At 49.9% G+C, this 25,763-nt stretch overlaps 1 protein-coding gene across 4 annotated transcripts in view; it reads left to right on the top strand.

Moving 5' to 3' along the window:
• Positions 1 to 1,414: 1,414 nt before the first annotated feature.
• Positions 1,415 to 25,763, top strand: part of GRIPAP1 (GRIP1 associated protein 1) — a 28,518-nt gene continuing 4,169 nt past the window's right edge. Inside the window, exons 1-24 of one of the 4 annotated variants that reach the window (XM_063702987.1) lie at positions 1,454 to 1,492; positions 2,993 to 3,112; positions 4,165 to 4,231; positions 4,370 to 4,431; positions 5,484 to 5,510; positions 6,306 to 6,413; positions 10,067 to 10,217; positions 12,538 to 12,722; positions 12,916 to 12,963; positions 13,645 to 13,676; positions 13,766 to 13,813; positions 13,938 to 14,037; positions 15,448 to 15,525; positions 15,739 to 15,831; positions 17,377 to 17,451; positions 18,223 to 18,357; positions 19,752 to 19,847; positions 20,182 to 20,394; positions 20,530 to 20,643; positions 21,756 to 21,833; positions 21,937 to 22,032; positions 22,156 to 22,212; positions 22,314 to 22,413; positions 25,203 to 25,333. In XM_063702987.1, coding sequence (XP_063559057.1) covers positions 6,336 to 6,413; positions 10,067 to 10,217; positions 12,538 to 12,722; positions 12,916 to 12,963; positions 13,645 to 13,676; positions 13,766 to 13,813; positions 13,938 to 14,037; positions 15,448 to 15,525; positions 15,739 to 15,831; positions 17,377 to 17,451; positions 18,223 to 18,357; positions 19,752 to 19,847; positions 20,182 to 20,394; positions 20,530 to 20,643; positions 21,756 to 21,833; positions 21,937 to 22,032; positions 22,156 to 22,212; positions 22,314 to 22,413; positions 25,203 to 25,333 — 1,908 coding nt within the window. In that variant the 5' untranslated portion in view covers positions 1,454 to 1,492; positions 2,993 to 3,112; positions 4,165 to 4,231; ... (1 more) ...; positions 5,484 to 5,510; positions 6,306 to 6,335. Of the gene's footprint in view, positions 1,493 to 2,548; positions 2,818 to 2,992; positions 3,113 to 4,164; positions 4,232 to 4,369; positions 4,432 to 5,483; positions 5,511 to 6,305; positions 6,414 to 10,066; positions 10,218 to 12,537; positions 12,723 to 12,915; positions 12,964 to 13,644; positions 13,677 to 13,765; positions 13,814 to 13,937; positions 14,038 to 15,447; positions 15,526 to 15,738; positions 15,832 to 17,376; positions 17,452 to 18,222; positions 18,358 to 19,751; positions 19,848 to 20,181; positions 20,395 to 20,529; positions 20,644 to 21,755; positions 21,834 to 21,936; positions 22,033 to 22,155; positions 22,213 to 22,313; positions 22,414 to 25,202; positions 25,334 to 25,763 lie in introns of those variants that run through there. The other 3 variants (XM_055375733.1, XM_055375734.2, XM_031005822.3) reach the window with 3 other exon arrangements.

Here is a 25,763-nt window from a genome sequence, read left to right as displayed (position 1 = left end):
CTGGCTGGCAATACTTTTCTTTTTCTTTCTTTTTTCTTTTTTTTCTTGGAGACAGAGTCTCGCTCTATCCCCCAGGCTGGAGTGTAGTGGTGCGATCTCGGCTCACCGCAACCTCTGCCTGGCGGGTTCAAGCGATTCTCGTGCCTCAGCCTTCCGAGTAGCTGGGATTACAGGCGCCCACCACCACACCCGGCCAATTTTTGTGTTTTTAGTAGAGATGGGGTTTCACCATGTTGGCCAGGTTAGTCTCGAACTCCTGACCGCAAGTGAACAGCCCGCCTTGGCCTCCCAAAGTGCTGGGATTAAAGGCGTGAGCCACCGCGCCCGGCCCTGCTGGAAATATTTTTCCACAGCAGGGAAATCATTAAATTCTATGAAAATAAGAAGGCTGGGCGCGGTGGCTCACGCCTTAATCCTAGCACTCTGGGAGGCCGAGGCGGGCGGACCACCTGAGGTCGGGAGTTCGAGACCGGCCTGACCAATATGGAGAAACCCCGTCTCTACTAAAAAAAAAAAAAAAAAAAAAAAATTACCCGGACGAGGTGGCGGGTGCCTGTAATCCCAGCTACTCGGGAGGCTGAGGCAGGAGAATCTCTTGAAGTCGCCAAGCGGAGGTTGCTGTGATCGGATATCGTGCCATTGCACTCCAGCCTGGGCAACAAAAGTGAAACTCCGTCTCAAAAAAGAAAAACAACAACAACAACAACAACAACAAAAACAGAAAAAAGAAAATAAGAAAAAAACTACACTGAGATACCATTTCTTACTCTCAGATCGGTGAGGGTTATAGTGAATTCTAATACTTGAATGAGCCTGGTGTTTCACCACCCTGGTTTGTTTTTTGTTTTTGTTTTGTTTTAATGTAGCTTTTTCGTTTGATTCACTGTCACTCTTTCCACTCTGCTATTTTTATTGGTGGCTAAGTCCTTTACCTAACGTGACATGCAGTATCATGATAACAAAATAAGTGTCAAACCTTAAAAAAAAAAAAAAGGCCAAAGGCTTTACAAGAGGTGGGATTCCCCTTTGGGGTCTCCCGGAGGAGGGGCGGGAACAAGACCAGAGCGAAGCTTCCGCTTTCATTTCTATGGTTATTAAGTTACCCATTCTCATTAAAGGAATACCGCGGAAGGGTGATTTTTCTGTCGGCAAAGACTTCCCTAGCGACGAGTCCACCCATGAAACGGGGATGTAATAATGTCGTATCACAATGGGTGGCCTAGAAGAGTCCAAAAGCCAATCAGATGACTTACATTCGGGTAGAACGTTGTATTACAGTTCACCTGACTCGTCGGTTTCGTTCTCTTCTCTGCGTCTCCAAAATGCTGCCCTTCGGAATTAAGTTCTACCCCCTCCATTCCTGGCCAGTGGTTTGGTCCGACCTTAATACTGACAGGGGGCGCGAGCTGCGTCTGCGCAGAAAGCTGGCGGGGGGGGTGGGGGGAGGAACATGGCGCAAGCTCTGTCTGAGGAGGAGTTTCAGCGGATGCAGGTGCCGCTCGCGGTGGGAAAGACCACCCGGCTAGGCGACCGGGGGCGGGGTAGCGAGAGGTCGTGCTATCAGCTCTGAGAAGGGGTTGGTTGGGATGGACCCTGAGTTTATGGGGTGGGTCTGGAGAAGGGAAACTGAGGCTCGGAGTGGTGAGACTATTGGATTCCGAGATACTCTGCGGCTTTGAAGGTTGGACTCTGTTAGCATTGTGGGCTGGGGGAGCGCCATTAAGTAGGCGGTACCTTACTCAGACCTGGAGGGGACGAGACTTTTGGGCCCGTGCAGGGGACACCGTCGGCGGGTGATGATAATGGGCTTTGAGGGAAGGAGATCCTGAGAAGGCGAAACCATTTTGTCTGGAGAGGAAGGAAGCGGGTGTTGGGTCGTTTGCGTCATAGTGGTGGGAGCCCTTGAGAGGGCAGAACCATTAGCGGGTGGGAGGTGGTAAGTTTTGGGGGAGATACCACTGTGCCCGGGGATTGGGGAAAGACCCCAGATGTTGTCATTGTTCCTGGGAGGTGGAGATCCTGTGCCATTGGTGGTTGGTAGTGCATCCTAAGAGGGGGCGGCACCATTGGATGATTAAGGGTGATCCCATTAGGCCTGGGGTGAAGAAGGCCATGAATGGGTAATACCATTAATCCCATTAACTGGGGGGAGGACCAGAGGGGTAAAAGATTGATACCTTGGACTACAAGGAGGGAAGATCACTGGGCTTTGGGGAGGTATCCCCACTTGATTCTTTTGGGGGGACTCTGAGATGCAATGAAAGGCCATAGCATTGCACTATGAATGGGCCCTTGTTGAGAGGGTTCCTCACTGGGGGGGGTCTGAACAGGGTCCTGCATGGGGAGGGGAGGAACTCTGAGGGAGGACAGGTAATCCAATTGGTCCTTGAATGAGGGAAACCAGCTGTCCCTGTGTGAGGGACACTGAGAATGGAAGGGCGAGTTGATTAACCCATGAATGGGGAAGACCACTGTCATCTGAAGGGGATTCTAAGTGAGTAAGAGTCATCCAACTGGCCTACCCAAGGCCTTGTAGAGGCCTACCCTGAAGGGTGTAGGGCCATTCCCAATGGATCATGACTGGGGAGATCTTGAGGGGAGTGGGAATACCCTTGAATGAGGAACATTGATCCCACTGGGCCATGAATGAGGGAGAACTACTGGGCTTTGTTGGGGGGCAAGTCTCGGGGGGTACAAAGGATATTCCAATTGGACCAGTACTTGGAGAGACAGATCACTGGGTCCTGGAGAGGACAGGAGTAGGAAAGATTCTGTGAAGGCCAAGCCATCTGACCTTGAGCAGACTACCAGAGAATAGTGAGTGGAGGCTGGTGGCGTGGGAGGGAGGGAAAAGTCCTGGTAGGGGAAGGAACAGTAAATTCCTTAATGGGAAGGAACCGGCCTTGCTGGGTAGAACCAGCCTCAGGGTCCTATAGGGCTGGTAGGGAGGAGGATGCTTAATTCTTTTTCTTTTTCTTTTTTTTTGAGACAGAGTCTTTCTCTGTCACCCAGGCTATAGTGTGCAGTGGCATGATCTCAGCTCACTGCAACCTCCACCTCCCGGGTTCAAGTGATTCTCCTATCTCAGCTTCCCTAGTAGCTGGGAATACAGGTGCGTACCACCACGCCCAGCTAATTTTTGTATTTTTAGTAGAGATGAGGTTTCACCATGTTGGCCAGGCTGGTCTTGAACTCCTGACCTCAAGTGATCTGCCCACTTTGGCCTCCGAAAGTGTTTGGATTACAGGTGTGAGCCACTGCGCCTGGCACTTTCCCTTAATTCTTTTTTTTTTTTTTTTTTTTTGAGACAGAGTCTCACTCTGTCACCCAGGCTGGAGTGCAGTGGCACAATCTCGGCTCACTGCAACCTCCGCCTCCCAGGTTCAAGCGATTCTCCTGCCTCAGCCTCCCGAGTAGCTGGGACTACAGGTGTGCGCCACCACACCCGGCAAATTTTTTATATTTTTAGTGGAGATGGGGTTTCACCATATTGGGCAGGCTGATTTTGAACTCCTTACCTCGTGACCCACCCGCCTTGGCCTGCCAAAGTGCTGGGATGACAGGTGTGAGCCACCGCACCTGGTCCTCCCTTAATTATTGAAGGGGGCCTGGATGTATTTTGAGAGCCTTGGAGGTGGGGGGACCCTGGAAAGCCCCCTGACTCAATGAAAGTTGGGCAGAATACTTGACCCTCTTCCCTTAGGAAAGAGGGAGGAAGACAGGCCCTTAACCCCCTGCCATCAGAGGCCCCCAGGTCTGGTCAGAAATATGGACAACACCCCTGACAGTGTGTGTTCAGTGTGTGGAGAGGTCAGCCAGGATGAGGAGGAGGAACTTTATCCTGTGGGCATGGAGAGCCAGGGAACTCACACAAGCAAGACCCTGACCGGGGGCAGTGCTCTGGGATGGCCTGAGTGCAGCGTGGATTGTAGTGTGAGATGGAAGGGTGAGGCTGGCTGGGGTTATAAGTGGAGCTGGAAAAGGTGAGCCAGGGTCTGAGGGCCTGGAAGGTCACTTTGGGTGTAGCACATACAGGTCTTAAGGAGTAGCTACAGAGGCACATGGAGGGCGTAAGGTCTGTGGAGCTTAGGGGCTTGGTTCCCTCATGGTAGGGGTAGGGGTGCTTTCCTGACCAAGTCTTTTCCCTTCCTGCCTCCCCCAAAGGCTCAGCTCCTGGAACTCCGGACAAACAACTACCAGCTTTCAGATGAACTACGCAAGAATGGTGTTGGTGAGCCAGGAGGGCCTTATTAGATGGGGGTGGCTTTGGGGAATGGTGTCCGAGGTTTTCCCTCAGAGGCCTGGCAGGAAGGCCTTTCAGTTTCTTGCCACTGGCTGAGGCTGAGTTTCCCTGCTTTCCCCACACCAGAACTCACCAGTCTTCGACAGAAGGTCGCCTACTTGGATAAGGAGTTCAGCAAAGCTCAGAAGGTACCTCCCTCCACCCACCCATCCACCTACCCATCCACCCTTGCTTCTACCTATCTGACTCATTCATCCCTCCAGTGAGCACCTACAGTGAACCAGACCTAATGTTGCATGCTGTTTTCATGTAGTCATTTAAAGGATTCTCATGGAATTCTCTTTAGTTGCTAATTTTACCTAATCCTGCTTAATTTAGTGATTAATTTTAATTTACTTTTAATTCATTTCTAATTTCAGTTACTCATTCTCATTCACTGACTTTTAATTAAATATTCAAATCTATCAGTAAATCTACCTCGAATCTGCCTCCCATCCTCTACTCACACTCCTGCCTTGTGCTCCTACTTCCCATCTCTGTCCTGGTCCAGTTGGGAAAATGAGAGCAAACCCACCTCTCAGATCCTCTAAAGATGAGATAGGATATAACCTATTGTGGCCCCTCAAGACATTCAAGGTCCTCCTTTGTCACTGCTCTGTCCCCATATCTAGCCATACCTAGCACAATGCTAATACATAATATGTGCTCAATAAATATTTGTTGGATGAACGAATACAGTATGCAGAAAATCCGACAGTCAGGAAGCTGCACTTCTCTTTGGTAGGATGCTGATTCCCCTAAGCTGGCAATGCTCTTGGCTGCCCAGCAGGGGAGCGACAGTTTCCACACTGCGTGGGAGGGACCCACAGAGACATGTATGGACAGATGTAGCAATGAAGCCACAGTTTCTGAGTCTGGAGATCCAGCCCATAAATGGTTAAATACCAGGGCATCTCCCTACCTCCCCCGTCCCCGCACCAGCCTCAAGAGCTTCCAAGAAAGGATGATTTATGTGTGCTGGGGCCCCAGGGCAAGACTTGCATTCACTCACTCACACACTCATTCCATCATTCCTTTGGGCTCCAAATTGTCACACATGTTCTGTGGTTGAAGATGCTCCCATCCTGCAACCCCTATCATCCTTGTCCTCCCAAAACGCTTGGCACAATTGTCTCCATATCCTAGTAAGGCAGTCCATCTCTGTTCACTTTAGCTCTCTTCCCACCCACCCCCACTTTAGGCACTGAGCAAGAGCAAGAAAGCTCAGGTAAGGGGATCCCTTGTGGGTGAGTGTGACTGGGAGATGTCTTGGTGGGCTATTTCTGTATGCTGATATTTCCTTGTACTGGCCTTTCTTTCTTTGTGTGCCTTTACATCTGCTACTACCTCACTGCCATGTGTTGCTGTATCTGTCCTTGTTTCCCTGTATTTGTCCTAACTCTGTGTCTCTTTCCTTCTCTCTCTTTCCATTCTTTTCTCTGAGTCTCTTTCTGTCTCTGTCTGTCTTCCTGTTCCTGTCTCTCTGACTCATTTCTCTTCCCAATCTTCTCTTTGTCTCTCCCCCTCCTGTTCCTGTCTCTGTGATTTCTCTTTTTTCTGCTTTCTCTCTCTAACTCCTTGTTTCTTCCCCCCATTCCTCTCTCTTCCTAACTCATTTCTTTTCCTGACCCCTCCTCTTCTCCCTGTTCTGTTCTCTCCCTGTTGATTTCTGTTTGTTCTTCTCTCCGTCTTTTTCACTCTCTCCCTCCCAATCCCTCTCCCCTTTTCTATCTCTCCCCCTTTCCCCATCTCTACTTCCTCTCTCCCCAATCATTATCTTCCTGTCTTTTCCTCCGCTCTCTTCCTCCCTGTATTCCCTTCTCTCTACCTTCCCATGTCTTTATCTTCCTTTCCCTGTCTCTCATTTTATCCTTCCCCATGTCTCTTTCTCCTATATCACCTCATTCTCTGTACCCTATGTCCTCTCCCACCCATGTCATTTTCTCCCTCTCTCTGTTTCTTTGCCCTACCTCCCTATCCTTTTTGCCCTTGCTGGAGTCCTGGCCCTTGTCTGCCACTGCAGGAAGTCGAGGTATTGCTGAGTGAAAATGAGATGCTGCAGGCAAAGCTGCACAGCCAGGAGGAGGACTTCCGTTTGCAGAACAGCACACTAATGGCCGAGTTCAGCAAGGTGCTGGTGCCTGGGATAGTCAAAGGGGAAATGAGGGGTAGGGGTCATCTGGGCTGAAACCTAACAGCAGCAGAGAGTGATTGGACAGGGTCTGGCCCTGGAGCACTGTCCGTGGTGCTGAAACAGGTCCTGGATTGCTGCTGGGGGGCAGTAATTTGACAGATGGGGCCACTCACTCTGCTGGGATTAGAAGGCTTTGAGCCCTGAGGTCACCTGGTTCCTGGCCAAGTCACTCCTTTTATTTGAGCTTCAAGTCTCCATGTGTATAATGTGGGGTTGATGCTGTGGTGCTCCAAGGTGTTGGGGGGTTTTAGGCAGAGTTCTTATGCTTAATATAGGATGGAAAAGTGTTCGAGCTTCTTCCCTTTTCTCTTTCTTCTCTTCATCTGACATGAGCCTGGGGTTCTACCTCTTCCAGATAATTCATCCTGGAGCTACTAATTTTATCTCTCCATTGATTTTAGTGTCCTGTCTGTTTCTAAATCTACTGGGCAGTTGGAGACATTGTCTTTTGTTCCCTCATCTATCTTCTGTATCCACAGTTAATAATTGTCTATGTTTTTAGTGTGTTTTAAGGAAAAAAGTCTCATGGCAGCAAATTTTTTTGAGATGGAGTTTCACTCTCGTTTGCGATCTCGGCTCACTGCAACCTCTGCCTCCTGGGTGCAAGCGATTCTCCTGCCTCAGCCTCCCAAGTAGCTGGAAGTACAGGCATATGCCACCATGCCTGGCTAACTTTGTATTTTTAGTAGAGATGAGAGAAAATGACATGGGTGGGAGAGGACATTTAGTAGAGAAAATGACCATGTTGGTCAGGCTGGTCCTGAACTCCCGACTTCAGGTGATCCACCTGCCTTGGCCTCCCAAAGTGTTGGGATTAAAGGCGTGAGCCACCGCGCCCGGCCCAAAAATGGTATTTCTAAGGCTCCATCTGAGAATATAGTGCCTATGACCTTAAAAAAACAAAACCGAAAATAACCTTTAAGCAGGTACAATACCAGGAGAGGCAGTTGAGCAAGTAGTAGGTACCAGCAGGGACTCTGGAACCAGAAGGCCTAGATTAAAATCTTGGCTCTACCTTTTACTAACTGTAACCTTGAGGAAGTTACTTAACTTGCCTGGTTCTTGGTTCCCAAATGTTTAAAATGGAAGTCATGATAATAACAGTACCTGCCTCTTCACAGGGCTTTTGTGAGGATTAAATGAATAAATGTACGTAAATCACTTAAAACAGAGCCTTGCACATAGTATCAGCTATGGAAGCATTAGTTATAATATTATCCTTCTATTAACTCATCTTCCCTCTAAAATATTTGACTTTTTAAAAGTTTTATGGCCGGGCGTGGTGGCTCAGGCCTGTAATCCCAGCACTTTGGGAGGCCAAGGCAGGCAGATCATGAGGTCAGGAGATGGAGACCATCCTGGCTAACGTGGTAAAACCCCGTCTCTACTAAAAATACAAAAAATTAGCCGGGTGTGGTGGCACGTGCCTGTAGTCCCAGCTACTCGGGAGGCTGAGGCAGGAGAATCGCTTGAACCTGGGAGGCGGAGGTTGTAGTGAGCCAAGATTGCACCACTGCACTCCAGCCTGGGCGACAGAGCAAGACTCTGTCTCAATTAAAAAAAAAAAAAAAAGTTTTATATCGACCCCGTGGCCCTGCTTTGCCTTAGCCTCTACCACTTATCATCTGCTGTTTCTACAGCCGCCTCCCTGGTCTCTTCACTTCTAGTTTCTTCTACTTAGTTCACACCACAGAGGCTGTTCTGACCTGCAGATCTTATGACATCACTCCTTTACTTAATACATTCCAGTGCCCCAGTCCTGCTCCTAGTTCAGAGCCCCTGGTATTCACATAACTGCTGGCTTCACTGACTGACTCCTCACTGCTTCCTGCCTCCAGCCTCCATGGTATCATGATTCTTGCAGAGTGAGGCAGGGGTAGACATTCTTCCATAAATCCAGCTTGTTTCCCTGCATCTGCCCTGGGCCAGCACTGGGCTAGTCGTAGAGACTTCCTACATAGTCCCCTTCCTCCTCCAACTCCTCCCAGGAACTGGAAGTGCTCACAGAGAGAGCTACATTAAACCTGCCACCACCCCTTATTCATCAAGACATTTCAGCTTAATTGTTCCTTCAACAAATAGTTACTGAGTACCCACCACATGCTCTATGTTCTGGAAATACAGTTGTAAGCAGCACAGAATGATCTCCACTCTTGGGTAGCTTACATTCTGGGGGTGGGATGAGGAGAAAGATGATAACAGTAAACAAATAATACTAGTAGTGATAGCTGACATTTATATGGTGCTTACTGTGTGCCAAGTCCTGTTTGAAGTACTCTACATTATTCACTCATTTAATCTTTGAAATAAGCCTATGAGATATTAGTATCCCTATCTGACAGATGAGGAAAACTGAGTTCCAGGCAGATTAAGTAATTTGTCACACAGCTAGTAAATGGCAGAGCAGAAATTCACATTCAAGCAGTCTGGTTTCAGAATCTGTGCTTGTTACAAAAGAAAATTGTGATTAGTACTAGGTAAGAAAGAAATGAACAGTGCTGTGACAGAGAGTACTGGAATTTTCTGTGTTGAGGGATACTACTTTAAAGGCAACATCTGAGCAGAGCACTGAGGGATGCAAAGAAGCCAGTTAGGTGAAGAACTGGATGAGAGGATTGGTGTTCTGGGTAGAAAATATTGCAAGCAGGCCAGGTGCGGTGGCTCATGCCTGTAATCCAAGCACTTTGGGAGGCCAAGGCAGGTGGATCAGCTGAGGTCAGGAGTTCAAGACCAGCCTGGCCAACATGGCGAAACCCCGTCTCTAATAAGAATACAAAAATTAGCCGGGCATGGTGGCGCATGCCTGTAGTCCCAGCTACTCAGGAGGCTGAGGCAGGAGAATCGCTTGAACCTGGGTGGCGGAGGTTGCAGTGGGCTGAAATCGTGCCACTGTACTCCAGGCTGGGTGACAGAGCAAGACTCCATCTCAAAAAAAAAAAAAAAGAAAAGAAAAGAAAATATTGCAGGCAATAAAATAAAAATTCTCTGTAGGCCTCGATATTCTCATCTGAAAATGGGGACAAGGAATTTTCTCAGGACTGCTTTGAGAAGTGTACTTCAGCCAGGAGTTGGGCAGGGGGCTGGCTTAGTTGTATTGGCATTGTATACCTCTCCAAGACTAACGGCTGGCAATGCAGGAGCTGTCATCAATGTTGGCCCTGGAAATGCCCTGCAAGCTCTTTGTGGTGCTTAGGATGAGAGGGAGCTATCTCTGGGCCCAGGATCCAGCCCTCCACAGAAGAGGGGTTGCAGTGAGGCTGTCTGTAGCACTAACAACTTCCAGAGGAGCCTGAGGTCTTGGATTGCATCTCTGAGGTTGGGAGTAGGAAGAGGAAAATGGTTTTTGGTGTCCTCATACTTGGTATGCTCTTGGTATTCTCTGACTCTGCCACTTAAAAGATGTGTGAATTTGAACTTGTTTAACATCTCTGTGCCTCAATGTCCTTATTTGTAAAGTGGGAGGGCACCTATATCATAGGGTCATTATGGGAATTAAGTGAATTGTAAAGTACATGGACAAATGCTATGTAGGTTTCAGCAAATACTGCTCTGATTCTCTGCTTCTCTGCCCCTTCTCTTCCTCTGTTCAGCTCTGCAGCCAGATGGAACAGCTGGAGCAAGAGAACCAGCAACTGAAGGAGGGGGCTGCAGGAGCAGGGGTTGCCCAAGCTGGGCCCCTCGTGGATGGGGAGCTGCTGAGGCTACAGGCTGAAAACACAGCCTTGCAGAAGAACGTGGCAGGTGCATAGAGGCCCTCCTGGGGATGCGGAGACATTGGGGCTTGAGTAGGGCAAGGAAGGCCGTCATCCTCTCAGGGGAAGGAGAAGGGCTTCAGAAATAGGGTTGGCCCATGCCCTGTGTGGCTTTGGACAAGCCATTTCACCTCTCTGAGCCAAAGCCTTATCATCTACACAGTGCATGTAGTGACGTCTGTCACCCAGAAGATTGTAGTAGAGATAAAAGGTGATATCATTCTGCATTAGTTCAGTGTCTGGTACCTAGCAGATGTTACAGATTAGCAGCTTGAATGTCAAAAAGGAGATATTTGCGGCCGGGCGCGGTGGCTCACGCCTGTAATCCCAGCACTTTCGGAGGCCAAGGCGGGCGGATCGCGAGGTCAGCAGATCAAGACCATCCTGGCTAACATGGTGAAACCCCGTCTCTACTAGAAATACAGAAAATTGACCGGGCACGGTGGCGGGCGCCTGTAGTCCCAGCTACTCTGGAGGCTGAGGCAGGAGAATGGTGTGAACCTGGGAGGCGGAGCTTGCAGTGAGCCGAGATCACACCACTGCACTCCAGCCTGGGCGACAGAGCGAGACTCCATCTCAAAAAAAAAAAAAGGAGATATTTGCTAAGTGAAAAAGTGAATGGAGTGTTGGGAAGATTCTGAGCCCAGATTGTAAGTGGGGTCTGGGATGAAAGCTGAAAGAAAGCTTGATAGAGTGTGGGAGCATGTGGTGTGTGGAACTTTGGAGAGCAGCTGGGACTTCTGTGGTGATGGATGCTGGTTCCATGACCAGGAGGGAGACTTAGTAGACTGTGAGTAGGAATTAGGAGGCTCTAGGAGGGATTCAGCTGTAAGTCAGTGGTAGCATATGGTGGGCATGGCCTTCAAGGGCTATGGGTGAGGCTTCAAGGATTGAGAATGGGATTTGTGAAACCAGCTTGGGCTAATTTAATAGTAAACAGAATCTTAGTGGTTGATAGGGCTTAAAATATTTGTGAGAGCCTGGGCACAGTGGCTCATACCTTGATTCCAGCACTCTCGGAGGCCGAGGCAGAAGGATCTCTTGAGGCTAGGAGTTCAAGACCAGCCTAGGCAACATAGCAGGAACTTGTGTGTACTAAAAATAAAATAATTAGGCCAGGCACGGTGTTTCACACCTGTAATCCTAGCACTTTGGGAGGCCAAGGTGGGCAGATCGCCTGAGGTCAGGAGTTCAAGACCAGCCTGGCCAACATGGCAAAACCCCATTTCTATTAAAAATACAATAATTAGCCAGGTTTGGTGACAAATGCCTGTAATTCCAGCTACTTGGGAGGCTGAGGCAGGAGAATCACTTGAACCTGGGAGGCAGAGGTTGCAGTGAGCCGAGATCACACCACTGTACTCCAGCCTGGGTGACAGAGAAAGACTCAGTCTCAAGAAAATAAACAAATAAATAAATAATAAAATAAAATTAACTGGGCATGGTGTGCACTTGTAGTCCCAGCTACTTGGGAGGATCGCTTGAGCCCAGGAGTTTGAGGTTGCAGTGAGCTATGATTGCACCACTGCACACCAGCCTGGGCAACAGAGCAAGACTGTCTAGGGAAAAAGATTTTTTTGAGACGGAGTCTCACTCTGTCACCAGGCTGGAGTGCAATGGCTCGATCGCAGCTCACTGCAACCTCTGCCTCCTGGGTTCAAGCGATTCTCCTGCCTCAGCCCCACGAGTAGCTGGGATTACAAGCGCGTGCGCCACCACGCCCAGCTAATTTTTGTATTTTTAGTAGAGACGGGGTTTCACCATATTGGTCAGGCTGGTCTTGAACTCCTGACCTCATGATCCACCTGCCTTGGCCTCCCAAAGTGCTGGGATACAGGCGTGAGCCACCGTGCCCAGCCACGGAAAAAGATTTTTGGGGGAGGCTGAGGTGGGAGGATTGCTTGAGCTCAGGAGTTCAAGACCAGTCTGGGCAATGTAGCGAGACCTTGTCTCTACAAAAAAATCAAAAAATTAGCCCGGCATGATGGCACACACCTCTGATCCCAGCTACTTGGGAGAGTGAGGTGGGAGAATCACTTGAGCCCAGGAGGTCAAGGTTGCAGTGAACTGTGATCATTCCAGTGCACTCCAGCCTGGGTGACAGAGCAAGTCCCTGTCTCAAAAAAAAAAAAAGAAAAAAATGTGAGAGGCATGGATAGAGCTGAACCTTCGTCTTTTAGGCATGTGGTCATTTGGCACAGGGACTCTGCCACCTGAGGGGTTGAAGGCCAGTTCTCCCTCTATTCGAGGCATGGCAAGGGACTTCAGAGACCACCTCATCCATCATATATCCCTGTTCTACTCACCAGCCCTGCAGGAACGCTATGGGAAAGAAGCCGGGAAGTTCTCAGCTGTCAGTGAGGGCCAGGGGGATCCCCCAGGGGGCCCGGCCCCCACCGTCCTGGCCCCCATGCCGTTGGCAGAGGTGGAGCTGAAATGGGAAATGGAGAAAGAGGAGAAGAGATTGCTCTGGGAACAGCTGCAAGGCTTAGAGGTGAATCTGAGTCTGTTGGAGCTGGAATGCCAGAAGGCAGGGCAGATGTTCTACCTCTGTCTATAGTCCCACGGAGATGGCTGTGACATCACCATCTTGTGGGCTGATGGGGTGAGGGAGGCAGGAGGGCAGGGGAAGCCTTCTCCTTGTCCTTGCTAACAACAACCCTCCCATCCCTCATCCTTCCCTGCAGAGCTCAAAGCAGGCCGAAACATCCAGGCTGCAGGAGGAACTTGCTAAGGTGCGGCTGCTTGGCTCTTTCCCATTCTGCTCCCAATCTGCTGGATTCTTTCCCATTCCATTCCCAATCCTAGGGCAGAAGGGGCATTGTACCCCATCAAAGCCTAGGTTTCATCATCTGTGAAATGGAGAGACTCACACCTATGTCTCAGAGTTACTTTCAGTATGGAATGAGCTAATGTGGTCCCACTATATCTCGTGCATGATAAGTTTCATCCCATCCATCTCTCAGCTTTGCCCATTCACTCATTCATTCATTCATGCAAGCATTTACAGACTCCTGGCTCTTATCTTAGGACCTGGAGACCCAGGGGTGCGGCACCCAGTCATGATATCCTGCTTTCCAGGCCTCCCAGCCTAGCCATTCTATAACATGGCCATTGGCCACTATGTTGGGAGCATAAATACTGGGCTTTGGAACCTGAAGGATCTGGGTGGAGATAATATTGTTGTTGCTGACCCGCTGAGCAACCAAATTACTTAACCTTTCCAAGACTCTGTTTCCCCATTTGTAAAACTGGTACTACTCACTTGTCAGGGCTATTTTGAGGATTCCACAAGACAACATAAGTAAATCCTGGCTTCCAAAAATGACTTAATAAGAAGTGTCTATATTTATTAATTTTAGGTTTGTCTTTATATTATTCTCAGTGTTATCACTTGTCTGTACCTCTCTCCCCAGCTCTCCGAGAAACTGAAAAAGAAACAAGAAAGGTAAATTTCTTTTTCCCAAGGGTACTGGGGGCCGAGGGGGGAATTAACTTACGGAACTGACCCATCTACATCTGTCCTTCTGTGCCCAGTTTTTGCCGTCTGCAGACAGAAAAGGAGACTCTGTTTAATGACAGCAGGTAACTGCCAGATTTGCGGGTATTGGTGGACAATTGGGACAGTGCCCAGTGAAGATTACAGGGGCAGAGCTAGGAGACTGGGCCTCAAGCCATGTCCAACACACCCCCTCCCCATCACTCCTAGGAACAAGATTGAGGAATTACAACAACGGAAGGAAGCTGATCACAAAGCCCAGTTGGCTCGAACCCAGAAGCTGCAGCAGGAACTTGAGGCTGCCAATCAGGTGATGGGGGCTGGGTTCTGAGATCCCTGGGGTAGGGGCCAGGACTGGGAGCCTGGAGAGGTCTGAGGTCCATGGAGGCTGGCTGGGGAGTCTGAGATTTCCTGTGTTGGAAATGGGTTCTGGGGCCCCCCAGGAGCTAGGAAAATGGGAACTGGAGAGCCCTAGGAATTGTTATAGGAGTCTTCATGAGTGTAAGATCTCAGGGGGCTAAGGACTTAGGGGGCTGTGTGCTATAAGTTTGTGTAAATCTGAAACTCCTGGAGGTTTGAGACCACAGTCTGGATGAATCTGTGGTCACTAGGGCCTAGGACCAGGAACTGGGGTAAGTCTGAACTCCCTGGGTGCTGGGTGACTTTGAAATCTTTAGGGGCTGGGATGTTAGTAAATTTGGGACTCCCAAGGGCTGAGGACATGGCTGGGTAGATATACAACTTTCAAGGGTGAGACAGTTGGGGCTGAAGGCTGAGTGCATTTGAGACCCTCAGGATCTGGGCGCTGGCTTGGGCCTAAGACACCTAGGAAGTGGGATCATATGGGCTAGGTAGTCCTGAGATCCTTGAGGGCTGTGAACAAAAAGCTGGTCAGTCTGAGACCTCCAGGGGCTGGAGCAGAAGTTTAGGTGGGTCTGAGGCTCCTGAGGACTGGGGGCTGGATGATTCTGAAGCCTCTGGGTTTCCTTCTAGAAAAGGTGAGTCTGAGGTCCCTTGGAATGGAGGATATGGTGGCTTGTGGTTCTGAAGTCCCTAGAAACTGGGAACATGGGGTCTGAGACAGGAGTCTGGGTAAAGCTGAGACCCCCAGGAACTGGTGGTTAACTGGGTCTGAAGATTCCAAGAGACTGGGGAGCAGAGTGACAGGTGAAGGGGTCAGTCTGAGAGTTCACCAGGACCTGGAAACTAGGAGGTTGTGAGTTTGAGACCTCTAGGATCTGGGACTATGAGTTTGGGTGGATCTCACCTGGGAAGTAGGGACGTGGGAGATGAGTGTGTCTGAAACCCCTGGTGGTTGGGATTGGGAGGCTGGGTGAAACTGTCATCCTTGGGTGCTGACTACATCTGAGATCCATGGGGCTGACTGTGTCTGAGAATCCTGGAGCTCCCAAGCTAGAATCTGGGTGAGTATGAGACTTCTTATGGATGGGAGCTGAGTGAGTTTGAACCGCGTAGCAGCTAGGGCCAGGAGCCTAGTCGTGCCTGAGATCTTGTACGCTGGGATAGAGGGGTTGACTGTCTGAGGCCCCTGAGGGTAGTGACCTGGCATCTGGGTGAACCTGAGATTGCTGCTGGCTGGATAGTCTGAGACCCACAGGTGCTGGGAACATGCTGCTGGGTGGTCAAACAGAGAGTCTGTACGGTTATATGCACCCCAGGAGAGGCTGAGGTGTAAAATGGGCTCCCCTGGTCTCCACAGAGCTTGGCAGAGCTGAGAGATCAGCGGCAGGGGGAGCGCCTGGAACATGCAGCAGCTTTGCGGGCCCTACAAGATCAGGTATATTGTACTGGGTGGGCTTAGGGAGCTGGGGTTCAGGATGGGGGCAGCCTGAGTGGGTACTACATAGTCAGGCAAGGTCCCAGGGGTCCTGCTTCCCCCAGGCCTTCGTTCGTGTGTGTGTGTGTGTGTGTGTCCTTTCTTTCTTGGTCGTGGGTAGGTCCTGTCCCCCTGTTCTGGACCCACTCTCACCTGCTGTGGACGTGGGGCCAGGTATCCATCCAGAGTGCAGATGCACAGGAACAAGTGGAAGGGCTTTTGGCTGAGAACAATGCCTTGAGGACTAGCCTGGCTGCCCTGGAGCAGGTAAAGAACACCTGGGGGCCCTTGCTGATCCCTCTCCAGTTCCCCCATCTCCATCTGCTTCTGGTCCACATCAGGGTAGGGTGGTCTGGACCCCATGCTGTTCTCCTGTCTTTGTTTCTGTTGCTCCTTTCTGTTGGCGTCCAGCCCTTTTCTCTCTGGCCATCCATCCCTACTTTTTTTTTTAACTTTTAAACATTTTATTGGGGAGGCTGAGGCAGGAGAATTGCTTGAACCAGGACCCAGGAGGCAGAGGTTTCAGTGAGCCGAGATCGCACCACTGTACTCCAGCCTGGGCGACAGAGCAATACTCTGTCTCAAAAAAAAAAAAAAAAAAAAAAAAAAAGGGCGTGGTGGCTCATGCCTGTAATCCTAGCACTTTGGGAGGCCAAGATGTGTGGATGGCCTGAGCTCAGGAGTTCAAGACCAGCCTGGGCAACACGGTGAAACCCCATCTCTACTAAAATACAAAAAATTAGCTGGGCGTGGCGGTGTGTGCCTGTAATCCCAGCTACTCGGGAGGCTGAGACAGGAGAATCTCTTGAACCCAGGAGGCAGAGGTTGCAGTAAGCTGAGATCGTGCCATTGCACTCCAGCCTGGGCAACAGAGCGAGACTCCATCTAAAAAAAAAAAAAAAAGCCGGGCATGGTGGCTCAATTCTGTAATCCTAGCACTTTGGGAGGCCGAGGAGGGCGGATCACCTGAGGTCAGGAGTTCGAGACCAGCCTGACCAACATAGAGAAACCCCGTCTCTACTAAAAATACAAAATTAGCTGGGTGTGGTGGTGGGCACCTGTAATCCAAGCTATTCGGGAGGCTGAGGTGGGAGAATCGCTTGAGCCCAGGAGGTGGAGGGTGCGGTGAGCCAAGATCGTGCCATTGCACTCAAGCCTGGGCAACAAGAGTGAAACTCTGTCTCAAAAAAACAAAAAACAAAACAAAAAAACTTATTGGCCGGGCATGATGGCTCACACCTGTAATCCCAGCACTTTGGGAGGCAGAGGTGGGCGGATCACCTGACGTCAGGAGTTCAAGACCAGCCTAGCCAACATGGCAAAACCTTGTCTCTACTAAAAATACAAAAATTAGGCCGGGCGCAGTGGCTCACACCTATAATCCCAGCACTTTGGAAGGCTGAGACGGGCGGATCACCTGGGGTTCGGAGTTCGAGACCAGCCTGGCCAAGATGGTGAAACCCCGTCTCTACTAAAAATACAAAAAAAATTAGCTGGGCATGGTGGCGCATGCCTGTAATCCCAGCTACTCGGGAGGCTGAGGCAGGAGAATTGCTTGAACCTGGGAGGTGGAGGTTATAGTGAGCTGAGATTGTGCCACTGCACCCCAGCCTGGGTGACAGAGCGAGACTCCATCTCAAAAAAGAGAAAACAAAATTATTTTGTAGAGACAGGGTCTCACTATGTTACCCAGACTGGCTTAAACTTCTGGCCTCAAGCTATCTTCCCACCTCGGCCTTCCAAAGTGCTGGGATTATAGGTGTGAGCCACTGTGCTTGGCCTATCTCTGCTTTTTTTTTTTTTTTTTTGTAGACGGAGTTTCGGTCTTGTTGTCCAGGCTGGAGTGCTATGGCACGATCTCGGCTCACTGCAACCTCCACCTCCCAGGTTCAAGCGATTCTCCTGCCTCAGCCCTCCCAAATAGCTGGGACTACAGCTGTGTGCCACCATGCCCAGCTAATTTTTGTATTTTTAGTAGAGACGGGGTTTCACCATTTTGGCCAGGCTGGTCTAGAACTCCTGACCTCATGATCCACCCGCCTCGGCCTCCCAGAGTGCTGGGATTACAGGCATGAGCCACCGCGCCCAGCTTCTGCTTTTCTTTCTTTCTAGTTTCTCTCTAGTAAAGTGCATGAAATGTACTAATCTTAAGTGTACACTCAGTGAATCCTCTCTTCCTCTCTCTCTCTGTCTCTCTCTTTTCTCTCTCTCTCTCCCCGCCACCATAGCCACCACCCAGATCAAAGTATAAAGCACTTTTAGTACCCCAGAAGGTCCCCTTTACCCCTTCAAAGTCAGTAGTCCCCCAGAAGTAACCATTATTCTGATCTCTAGCAACATAAGATTCATTTCGCTTGTTCTTTAACTTCATATAAATGGAATCAGCTGCTCTTTGTCTCTGACTTCTTTCTGGCAGCACTATGTAAGTTTATCCACGTGCGGCACAGGTCTGTTCTCTTACTGTTGTGTGGTATTCCATTGTATGAACATACCACATTTACCCATTCTCTTCATTGTTTTTCTGTTTGAAATTTCCTCTCTCTTCCTGGTTCTCTTCCCACCTCCCTCCCTGTTTCCCTGGAACTAGGAGGCTCATACCCTGTCCCTGGCCCCTGGGGTCCCTTTCACTCTACTTCTCATCACCACTACTTTCTCCAGATCCAAACAGCAAAGACCCAAGAACTGAATGTGCTCCGGGAACAGACCACTGGGCTGGCAGCTGAGTTGCAGCAGCGGCAGGCTGAGTACGAGGACCTTATGGGACAGAAAGATGACCTCAACTCCCAGCTCCAGGTAACACCTTTGGCTCTGGCCTGTCTCTTCCTAGTTCCCTAGTAATGGCCCAGTGAAGTCCCCAGTAAGGTGGAGTGGGAAGACTGGAGTCAGGAGGACCTAGGTTCCAGTCTGGCTCCCTAACTTATTAGCACCTGTGTGTTCTGGGACAAGTCATTTCACTTCTCTGAAACTGAGCCTCTTCAGTTAGTTAGGATATCAATTCTTTTTCATTTTTTAAATTTTAATTTAATTTAATTTTTTTTGAGATGGAGTCTTGCTCTGTCACCTAGTCTGGAGTGCAGTGGCGTGATCTCGGCTCACTGCAAGCTCCGCCTCCCGTGTTCTCGCCATTCTCCTGCCTCAGCCTCCCGAGTAGCTGGGACTATAGGCGCCTGCCACCATGCCCGGCTAATTTTTTGTATTTTTAGTAGAGACGGGGTTTCACCGTGTTAACCAGGATGGTTTCGATCTCCTGACCTCGTGATCTGCCCGCCTCAGCCTCCCGAAGTGCTGGTATTACAGGCGTGAGCCACCACGCCCGGCCTCCTTTTTTTTTTTTTTTTTTTTTGAGATGGAGTCTCACTCTGTTGCCCAGGCTGGAGTGCAGTAGCACGATCTCAACTCACTGCAACCTCCACCTCCTGGGTTCAAGCGATTCTCCTGCCTCAGCCTCCGGAGTAGCTGGGATTACAGGCGCCTGGCACCACGCCCAGCTAATTTTGTATTTTTAGTAGAGACGGGGTTTCACCATGTTGGTCAGGCTTCTCAAACTCCTGACCTCAGGAGATCCACCCGGCTCAGCCTCCCAAGCAATATCCATTCTGATTCCATAATAGAAACCAGAATAATAGTAGATTAAATAAGATACAAATTTAGTTCCCTCTCATTAAAAGTCCAGGTAGGTTATTCAGGGATGGAATGATGGCTTTCCAGTCATCTGTGACCCAGGTTCTTTCTCCATTGCTGTTCCTCCACCTTCAACACAAGACTTTTATCTTGGCATCCAAGACGGTTGCTGAAACTCCCCAACCATCATGTTTGTATTCTATCTGGAAGGAAGGAGGAAAGGGGCAGGGAAGAGTGTGCCCCTTTCCTTTAAGAGCATAACCTAAATTACACTCACCACTTCCGCATACAGAAATAAATCACATGGCCACACCTAACCATAAGGGAGGAGGGGAAACATCTGCTAGACAGCTGTATGCCCGATGATAAATTTTATTGCTAGGGAAGTAAGGGAGAATGAATACCGGGGAGCAACTAGCAGTCTCTGCTATATTTCCTATCCAGAAATTGAGATCACAATACCAACTTTACCAGGGAGAAGGGAGATGGTCTACCAGATGGTCCTGGGTGACTAGCACCTACTGGATGCTCTTTATCAAACTCTTTCCCTTTGGTGTCTGCATTAGGAGTCATTACGGGCCAATAGTCGACTGCTGGAACAACTTCAAGAAATAGGGCAGGAGAAGGAGCAGTTGACCCAGGAATTACAGGAGGCTCGGAAGGTAGGGGAACATGAGGGTTGAAGGGAGAGGATGGGGGGTAGGAATTGGCTCAGTCCATGGGGATGGGAGGAGGTGATATAACCAAATATGTGGGGATAGGAGGGAAAGGAAAATTGACTGGTTTGTGGTTGACCAGTTTCTTGGCCAAATCCATGAGAGTGGGGGGGGAAAGAAAGAAAGTGACCAGTTCTATAAGGATGGGTGAGTGCCTTAGCCAGTTCAGTGGGGATGGAAGGGAGTGGAGTTTGGCTAGTTCCTTGGGCATGGGAAGAGGGTTGGAGGCCTTTTTTCGATGTTGTGGAAGGAAGTTGACTGCCATTGTCCTGGCCCCCAGAGTGCGGAGAAGCGGAAGGCCATGCTGGATGAGCTAGCAATGGAAACGCTGCAAGAGAAGTCCCAGCACAAGGAAGAGCTGGGAGCAGTTCGTCTACGGCATGAGAAGGAGGTGCTGGGGGTGCGTGCCCGCTATGAGCGTGAGCTCCGAGAGCTGCATGAAGACAAGAAGCGTCAGGAGGAGGAGCTCCGTGGGCAGATCCGGGAGGAGAAGGTGGGTGGGTAGATGACGATGCCCTTCTTCCTCTAAAACCTGGGAACCACAGCGTTGCTGATAGGCCAGTGGGTGGCATGCATCAGGTGCCCGCTCCTCTGCCTGCCTGGCCCATGACAGTCTGCCCCATCCCAGGCCCGGACACGGGAGCTGGAGACTCTCCAGCAGACAGTGGAAGAACTTCAAGCTCAGGTACATTCCATGGATGGAGCCAAGGGCTGGTTTGAACGGCGCTTGAAGGAAGCCGAGGTGAGTTGGTGATGCCTGGTGAGGAACAGAGGCTGATTGGGGCCCTCATGTCAAACCACAGAAGCAGGAGTGGTCAGGCCCTGGAACTTCCCGAGATTTTCTGGACTTAGGGATATCCCCACAGTCCTCTGGCTCAATAGCAGCCCTCTGGAGTGGATCAGGGGATGGCCATCAGATAGGACAGACTGTCACGTGTTAAGGCTGCCCTGCCTTTGTGCAAATTTGGAAAGGCACCTCTTTCTCCTGAAACTGTACTTCTGTCAGGAAATTAATGCAATACACTGATGTTATTTGAACAAGAACCTGCTGGGTGCGGTGGCTCACGCCTGTAATCTCAGCACTTTGGGAGGCCGAGGTGGGCGGATCACTTGAGGTCAGGAGTTCGAGACCAGCCTGGCCAACATGGTGAAACCCTGTCTCTACTAAAAATACAAAAATTAGCCGGGCATGGTGGCTGGCGCCTCTAATTCCAGCTACTCAGGAGGCTGAGGCAGAAGAATCACTTGAACCCAGGAGGCAGAGGTCGCAGTGAGCTGATATCGTGTACTGTACTCCAGCCTGGGTGATGGAGTGAGACTCTGTCTCGGAAAAAGAACCTTTGTTGCCATTTTCTGGAAATCTCATAATACACTGAAAGGCATTGTCATGTAGCAGTGAAGAGCACAGGCTGGAGCCAGTTGTTTGTCTAGGTTTGAATCCTGGCTGGGCCATTTCCTAGCTGTGTGACCTTGGGCAAGTTATCTGACCTCTCTGTGGCCTGTTTTCATCAATGGTAGAAAGGGGATAACAATAATATCTACCATCTAGGTATTACGGGAGGATTATAGAAAATGAGTTAATATATGTAAAACCCTTAGAACATTCTTGGCATGTAGTAAGCACTATGTTATGTTTTGTTAAATAAAATAAAATGTAAATGCAAATCTAAGTCAACCATGCAAATGGTGCAACTTTAGATGTGACACTTCTGCATATTGCCTAAGGGCGTGTGGGGTTCCCTGCAGGAGGGTCATTTCTGCATACCTCTGGGCCCCCATTGCAGTCCCTCATACCCCTAACTGGGCATGATACCTTCTGGGGGGCTGTGGCCAGACCTGGGACTTGTCTTGTAGGAATCCCTGCAGCAGCAGCAGCAGGAACAAGAGGAAGCCCTCAAGCAGTGTCGGGAGCAGCACGCTGCCGAGCTGAAGGTGCCTCTCGCATGATGGTGTTCCTCTCTCCAGACAGTGACGGGCCCTCCTGGGAGGACAGAGGCTTCCCAAGCCAATGCCTAAGCTGCTTTCTGCTTTGCAGGGCAAGGAGGAGGAGCTACAGGATGTACGGGATCAGCTCGAGCAGGCCCAGGAGGAGCGGGACTGCCACCTGAAGACCATTAGCAGCCTGAAGCAGGTCAGTGGTCACTGCACAGCCCCAGACACACCCCTGATCCTCAGCGTGCAGGAGGGGCAGGGAGGGAGCATGCTTCAGGCAGCCCTTCCGGCATCTACCAGCCATGCCTGCTTTCTCCCACAGGAGGTGAAGGACACAGTGGATGGGCAGAGGATCCTGGAGAAGAAGGGCAGTGCTGCGGTAAGACAGAGCGGTGCCCAAGCACGGCTCCCTCCTACCTGTAGCCTCCCTCCTATGGGCCCACTGGGCCTCAGTCCTCATGTTACCCCTGTCCCCCACAGCTCAAGGACCTCAAGCGGCAGCTGCATTTGGAGCGGAAACGGGCAGATAAGCTGCAGGAGCGACTGCAGGACATCCTCACTAACAGCAAGAGCCGCTCAGGTGAGGGACTAGGACAGGGAGAGGAGGCTGAGGCATGCGGGAGGCAGGGCCTGGGCCTGCAGGCTGCAGGTTAGTCCTGCATCTTCCTCAGCTGTGCTTTCCTGCTTCTGTCGCTCTGGAACTCCATCTTTTACCTTTTCTCTGTCTCTCCTCTGATTCTTTCTCTGCATTCTCTCTTTATTTCTATCTTTCTGTCTCGTTCTTGCCCTGTCTCTTCTCTGTTTCTGTCTCTGCCTCTGTCTCAGTTTGTTCTCTCTCTTTCCTCTATATTTGCCTTTATCTCCTTGCTTTCTTTCTCTAGTTTTCTCCTTTTCTCTCTCTTTTTTTTTTTGAGACAGAGTTTCGCTCTTGTTGCCCAGGCTGGAGTGCAATGGTGTGATCTCGGCTCACTGCAACCTCTGCCTCCTGGGTTCAAGCAATTCTCCTGCCTCAGCCTCCTGAGTAGCTGGGATTACAGGCATGCACCACCACGCCCAGCTAATTTTGTATTTTTAGTAGAGACGGGGTTTCTCCATGTTGGTCAGGCTGGTCCCGAACTCCCGACCTCAGGTGATCCGCCCGCCTCAGCCTCCCAAAGTGTTGGGATTATAGGCATGAGCCACTGGGCCCGGCCCCCGCCCTTTCTTTTCTCTGTCCCTTTATCTCTTCCCGCCACTCTGTCTCCTCTTCGTCTCTCTTCTGTTTATATCTCTGTCTGTCTCCTCACTGTATGTACTACATTACACACTCCCACACCTCACTTGGCATTTCTAAATCTATTGTATACAATCTCTCATTCTATAAATCTCCCTGCTCAAGTACAGGGTCCCTGATATAAAACTCCCTGAGTCTCTGCCCTCCAGAAGCCCCCAGTTGAGCTACAGAGACAGACTTATACATAGTCAGCAACGCTGTGGTGTTTTCATTATACAGCTAATCCAATCTGTTATTTCTGCCACTTCAAGCAGAAGACACACACACACACACACACACACACACACACACAACTTTAGTTGCTTCAGCCTTTTTTAAGACGGGGATGGCCTATAAATACATTTAAGTAAGTAAAATGCAGTGATGGCTCTGGTGCATCTCTTAGATTACAGACTCAGAGAAAACTTGGTCCCTTGTTCCCCCACTCGGGATACCTACGGATCCCCACTCAGTCACCCCACCCTTGCCAGAGATCCTCGAGGGCTTTAAGTGATGTGGCAAAACAGATGTGTATCTCTCACCAAATCAATTTCTCTCTGAGGCACTCGGTCTCCTGAAGTAACCTTTCTTTAAAAAGGAGTTTTGTTTCTGTTCTATCACAGATGAATGTAAGAATCTTGGGAAAGGTGTAATCCCAGCACTTTGGGAGGCCAAGGTGGGTGGATCACCTGAGGTCAGGAGTTCAAGACCAGCCTGGCCAACACGGTGAAACCCCGTCTCAACTAAAAATACAAAAAAATTAGCTGGGTGTGGTGGCGGGCGCTTGTAATCCCAGCTACTTCGGGAGGCTGAGTCAGGAGAATTGCCTGAACCCAGGAGGCAGGGGTTGCAGTGAGCCGAGATTGCGCCATTGTACTCCAGCCTGGGCGACAAGACTGAAACTCTGTCTAAAAAAAAAAAATAATAATAATCTTGGGAAAAGTTACAATTGTATACCATACATTCAATACATTCACCTTGTCCATTAGATTAAACTGAGATTTAGGTGCGTGGGTATGAGAGCCTGCTTGCATCTTTTTTTTTTTTTTTTTTTTGAGACGGAGTCTCGCTCTGTCGCCCAGGCTGGAGTGCAGTGGCGTGATCTCGGCTCACTGCAACCTCCGCCTCCCGGGTTCACACCATTCTCCTGCCTCAGCCTCCCAAGTAGCTGGGACTACAGGCACCCGCCACCATGCCCACCTAATTTTTTGTATTTTTAGTAGAGACGGGGTTTCACCGTTTTAGCCAGGATGGTCTCGATCTCCTGACCTCGTGATCTGCCCGCCTTGGCCTCCCAAAGTGCTGGGATTACAGGCGTGAGCCACCGCACGCGGCATCTTTTTTTCTCTCTGTCTCTGTCTCTGCTCTGGCTCACTTCTTTCTCCAGGGTCTCAGTTTCTGTCATCTGCTCTGGCTTTCCATCTCTGGCATTTTCTTTCTGCAAGTGGATGTGCCCTGTGCCCTCTCTAGCTGTCTTCCTTTCTCTGAACCCTGTGTCCAAGTGTGTCTGCCACTTGAGACCCATGTGTAACCATGTCGTTCTCTTTCTCCAACCTCTTCCATTTTCTCCCTCTCATTTTGTATGTGTTTCTCCAGAAAGGCAGCTCTTTCTTTTCTTTTCTTTTCTTTTCTTTCTGTTTTTTTTTTTTTTTTTTTTTGAGACAAGAGTCTCACTCTGTCACCCAGGCTGGAGTGCAATGGTGCGATTTCGGCTCACTGTAACCTCCGCCTCCTGGGTTCAAGCGATTCTCCTGCCTCAGCCTCCTGAATCGCTGGAATTATAGGCACACACAACCACACCTGGCTAATTTTTGTATTTTTAGTAGAGACAGGGTTTCTTCATGTTGGCCAGGCTGTTCTCGAACTCCTGACATCAAGTGATCAGCCCACCTCAGCCTCCCAAAGTGCTGGGATTACAGGTGTAAGCCAGTGCGCCCAGCCTCAGCTCTTTTTTCTGTCTCTGTCTCTCCCTGTCCTCCTGTCTGCTTCTGCCTTTCCCCATGCCCAGGTGTCTCTCTTTCCATCTCTGTTAAATCTATTTCTGCCTCTTCCTGCTGGTTGCTGCCCTGGGACTCAGGGGTATTGGGGCTCAAGTTTCTCTTCCCTCCACCACCCAGGCCTTGAGGAGCTGGTTCTCTCAGAGATGAACTCACCAAGCCGGACCCAGACAGGGGACAGCAGTAGCATCTCCTCCTTCAGCTACCGGGAGATCTTGCGGGAAAAGGAGAGCTCGGCTGTTCCAGCCAGGGTAAGGGGAAAGGAAGAACCTACAGCTCCAGCTTCTCTCAACCCAAAAATCTGAGAACCCCTCCCCTTTTCTCCTCAGCTAAATCCATCTCCTACTTTGGGCGCAGCACACATATTTTCTTGTCAACTTTTCCCCAAGCCCACCAACTTGGATTCAGATTGCTACATGCAGGACAGGCCAATCATTCTCTCTCTCTCTCTGACTTTCTGTTTCATCATGTGTGGGCTAATTCCCCCTTCTCTGGTGCCATAAATTATGTGGCTCATAGTAGGTGCACCATCCAAGGAGAAGGTCCCTTTTTCCAACTTGTAATGATCACTAATTATTATTGCCGGCTGTCATGTTAGCCTCCTTACCAGCCACTTTCCTTTGGAAATAACTTTTTTTATTGTTCCACAAATAGTATGTGCTCATTGTAGTACATTTTTTA

Source organism: Gorilla gorilla, chromosome X (genome assembly GCF_029281585.2).
Source record: "Gorilla gorilla gorilla isolate KB3781 chromosome X, NHGRI_mGorGor1-v2.1_pri, whole genome shotgun sequence".
Lineage (NCBI taxonomy): Eukaryota > Metazoa > Chordata > Mammalia > Primates > Hominidae > Gorilla > Gorilla gorilla.
This window is presented reverse-complemented; position numbering and strand designations above follow the sequence as displayed.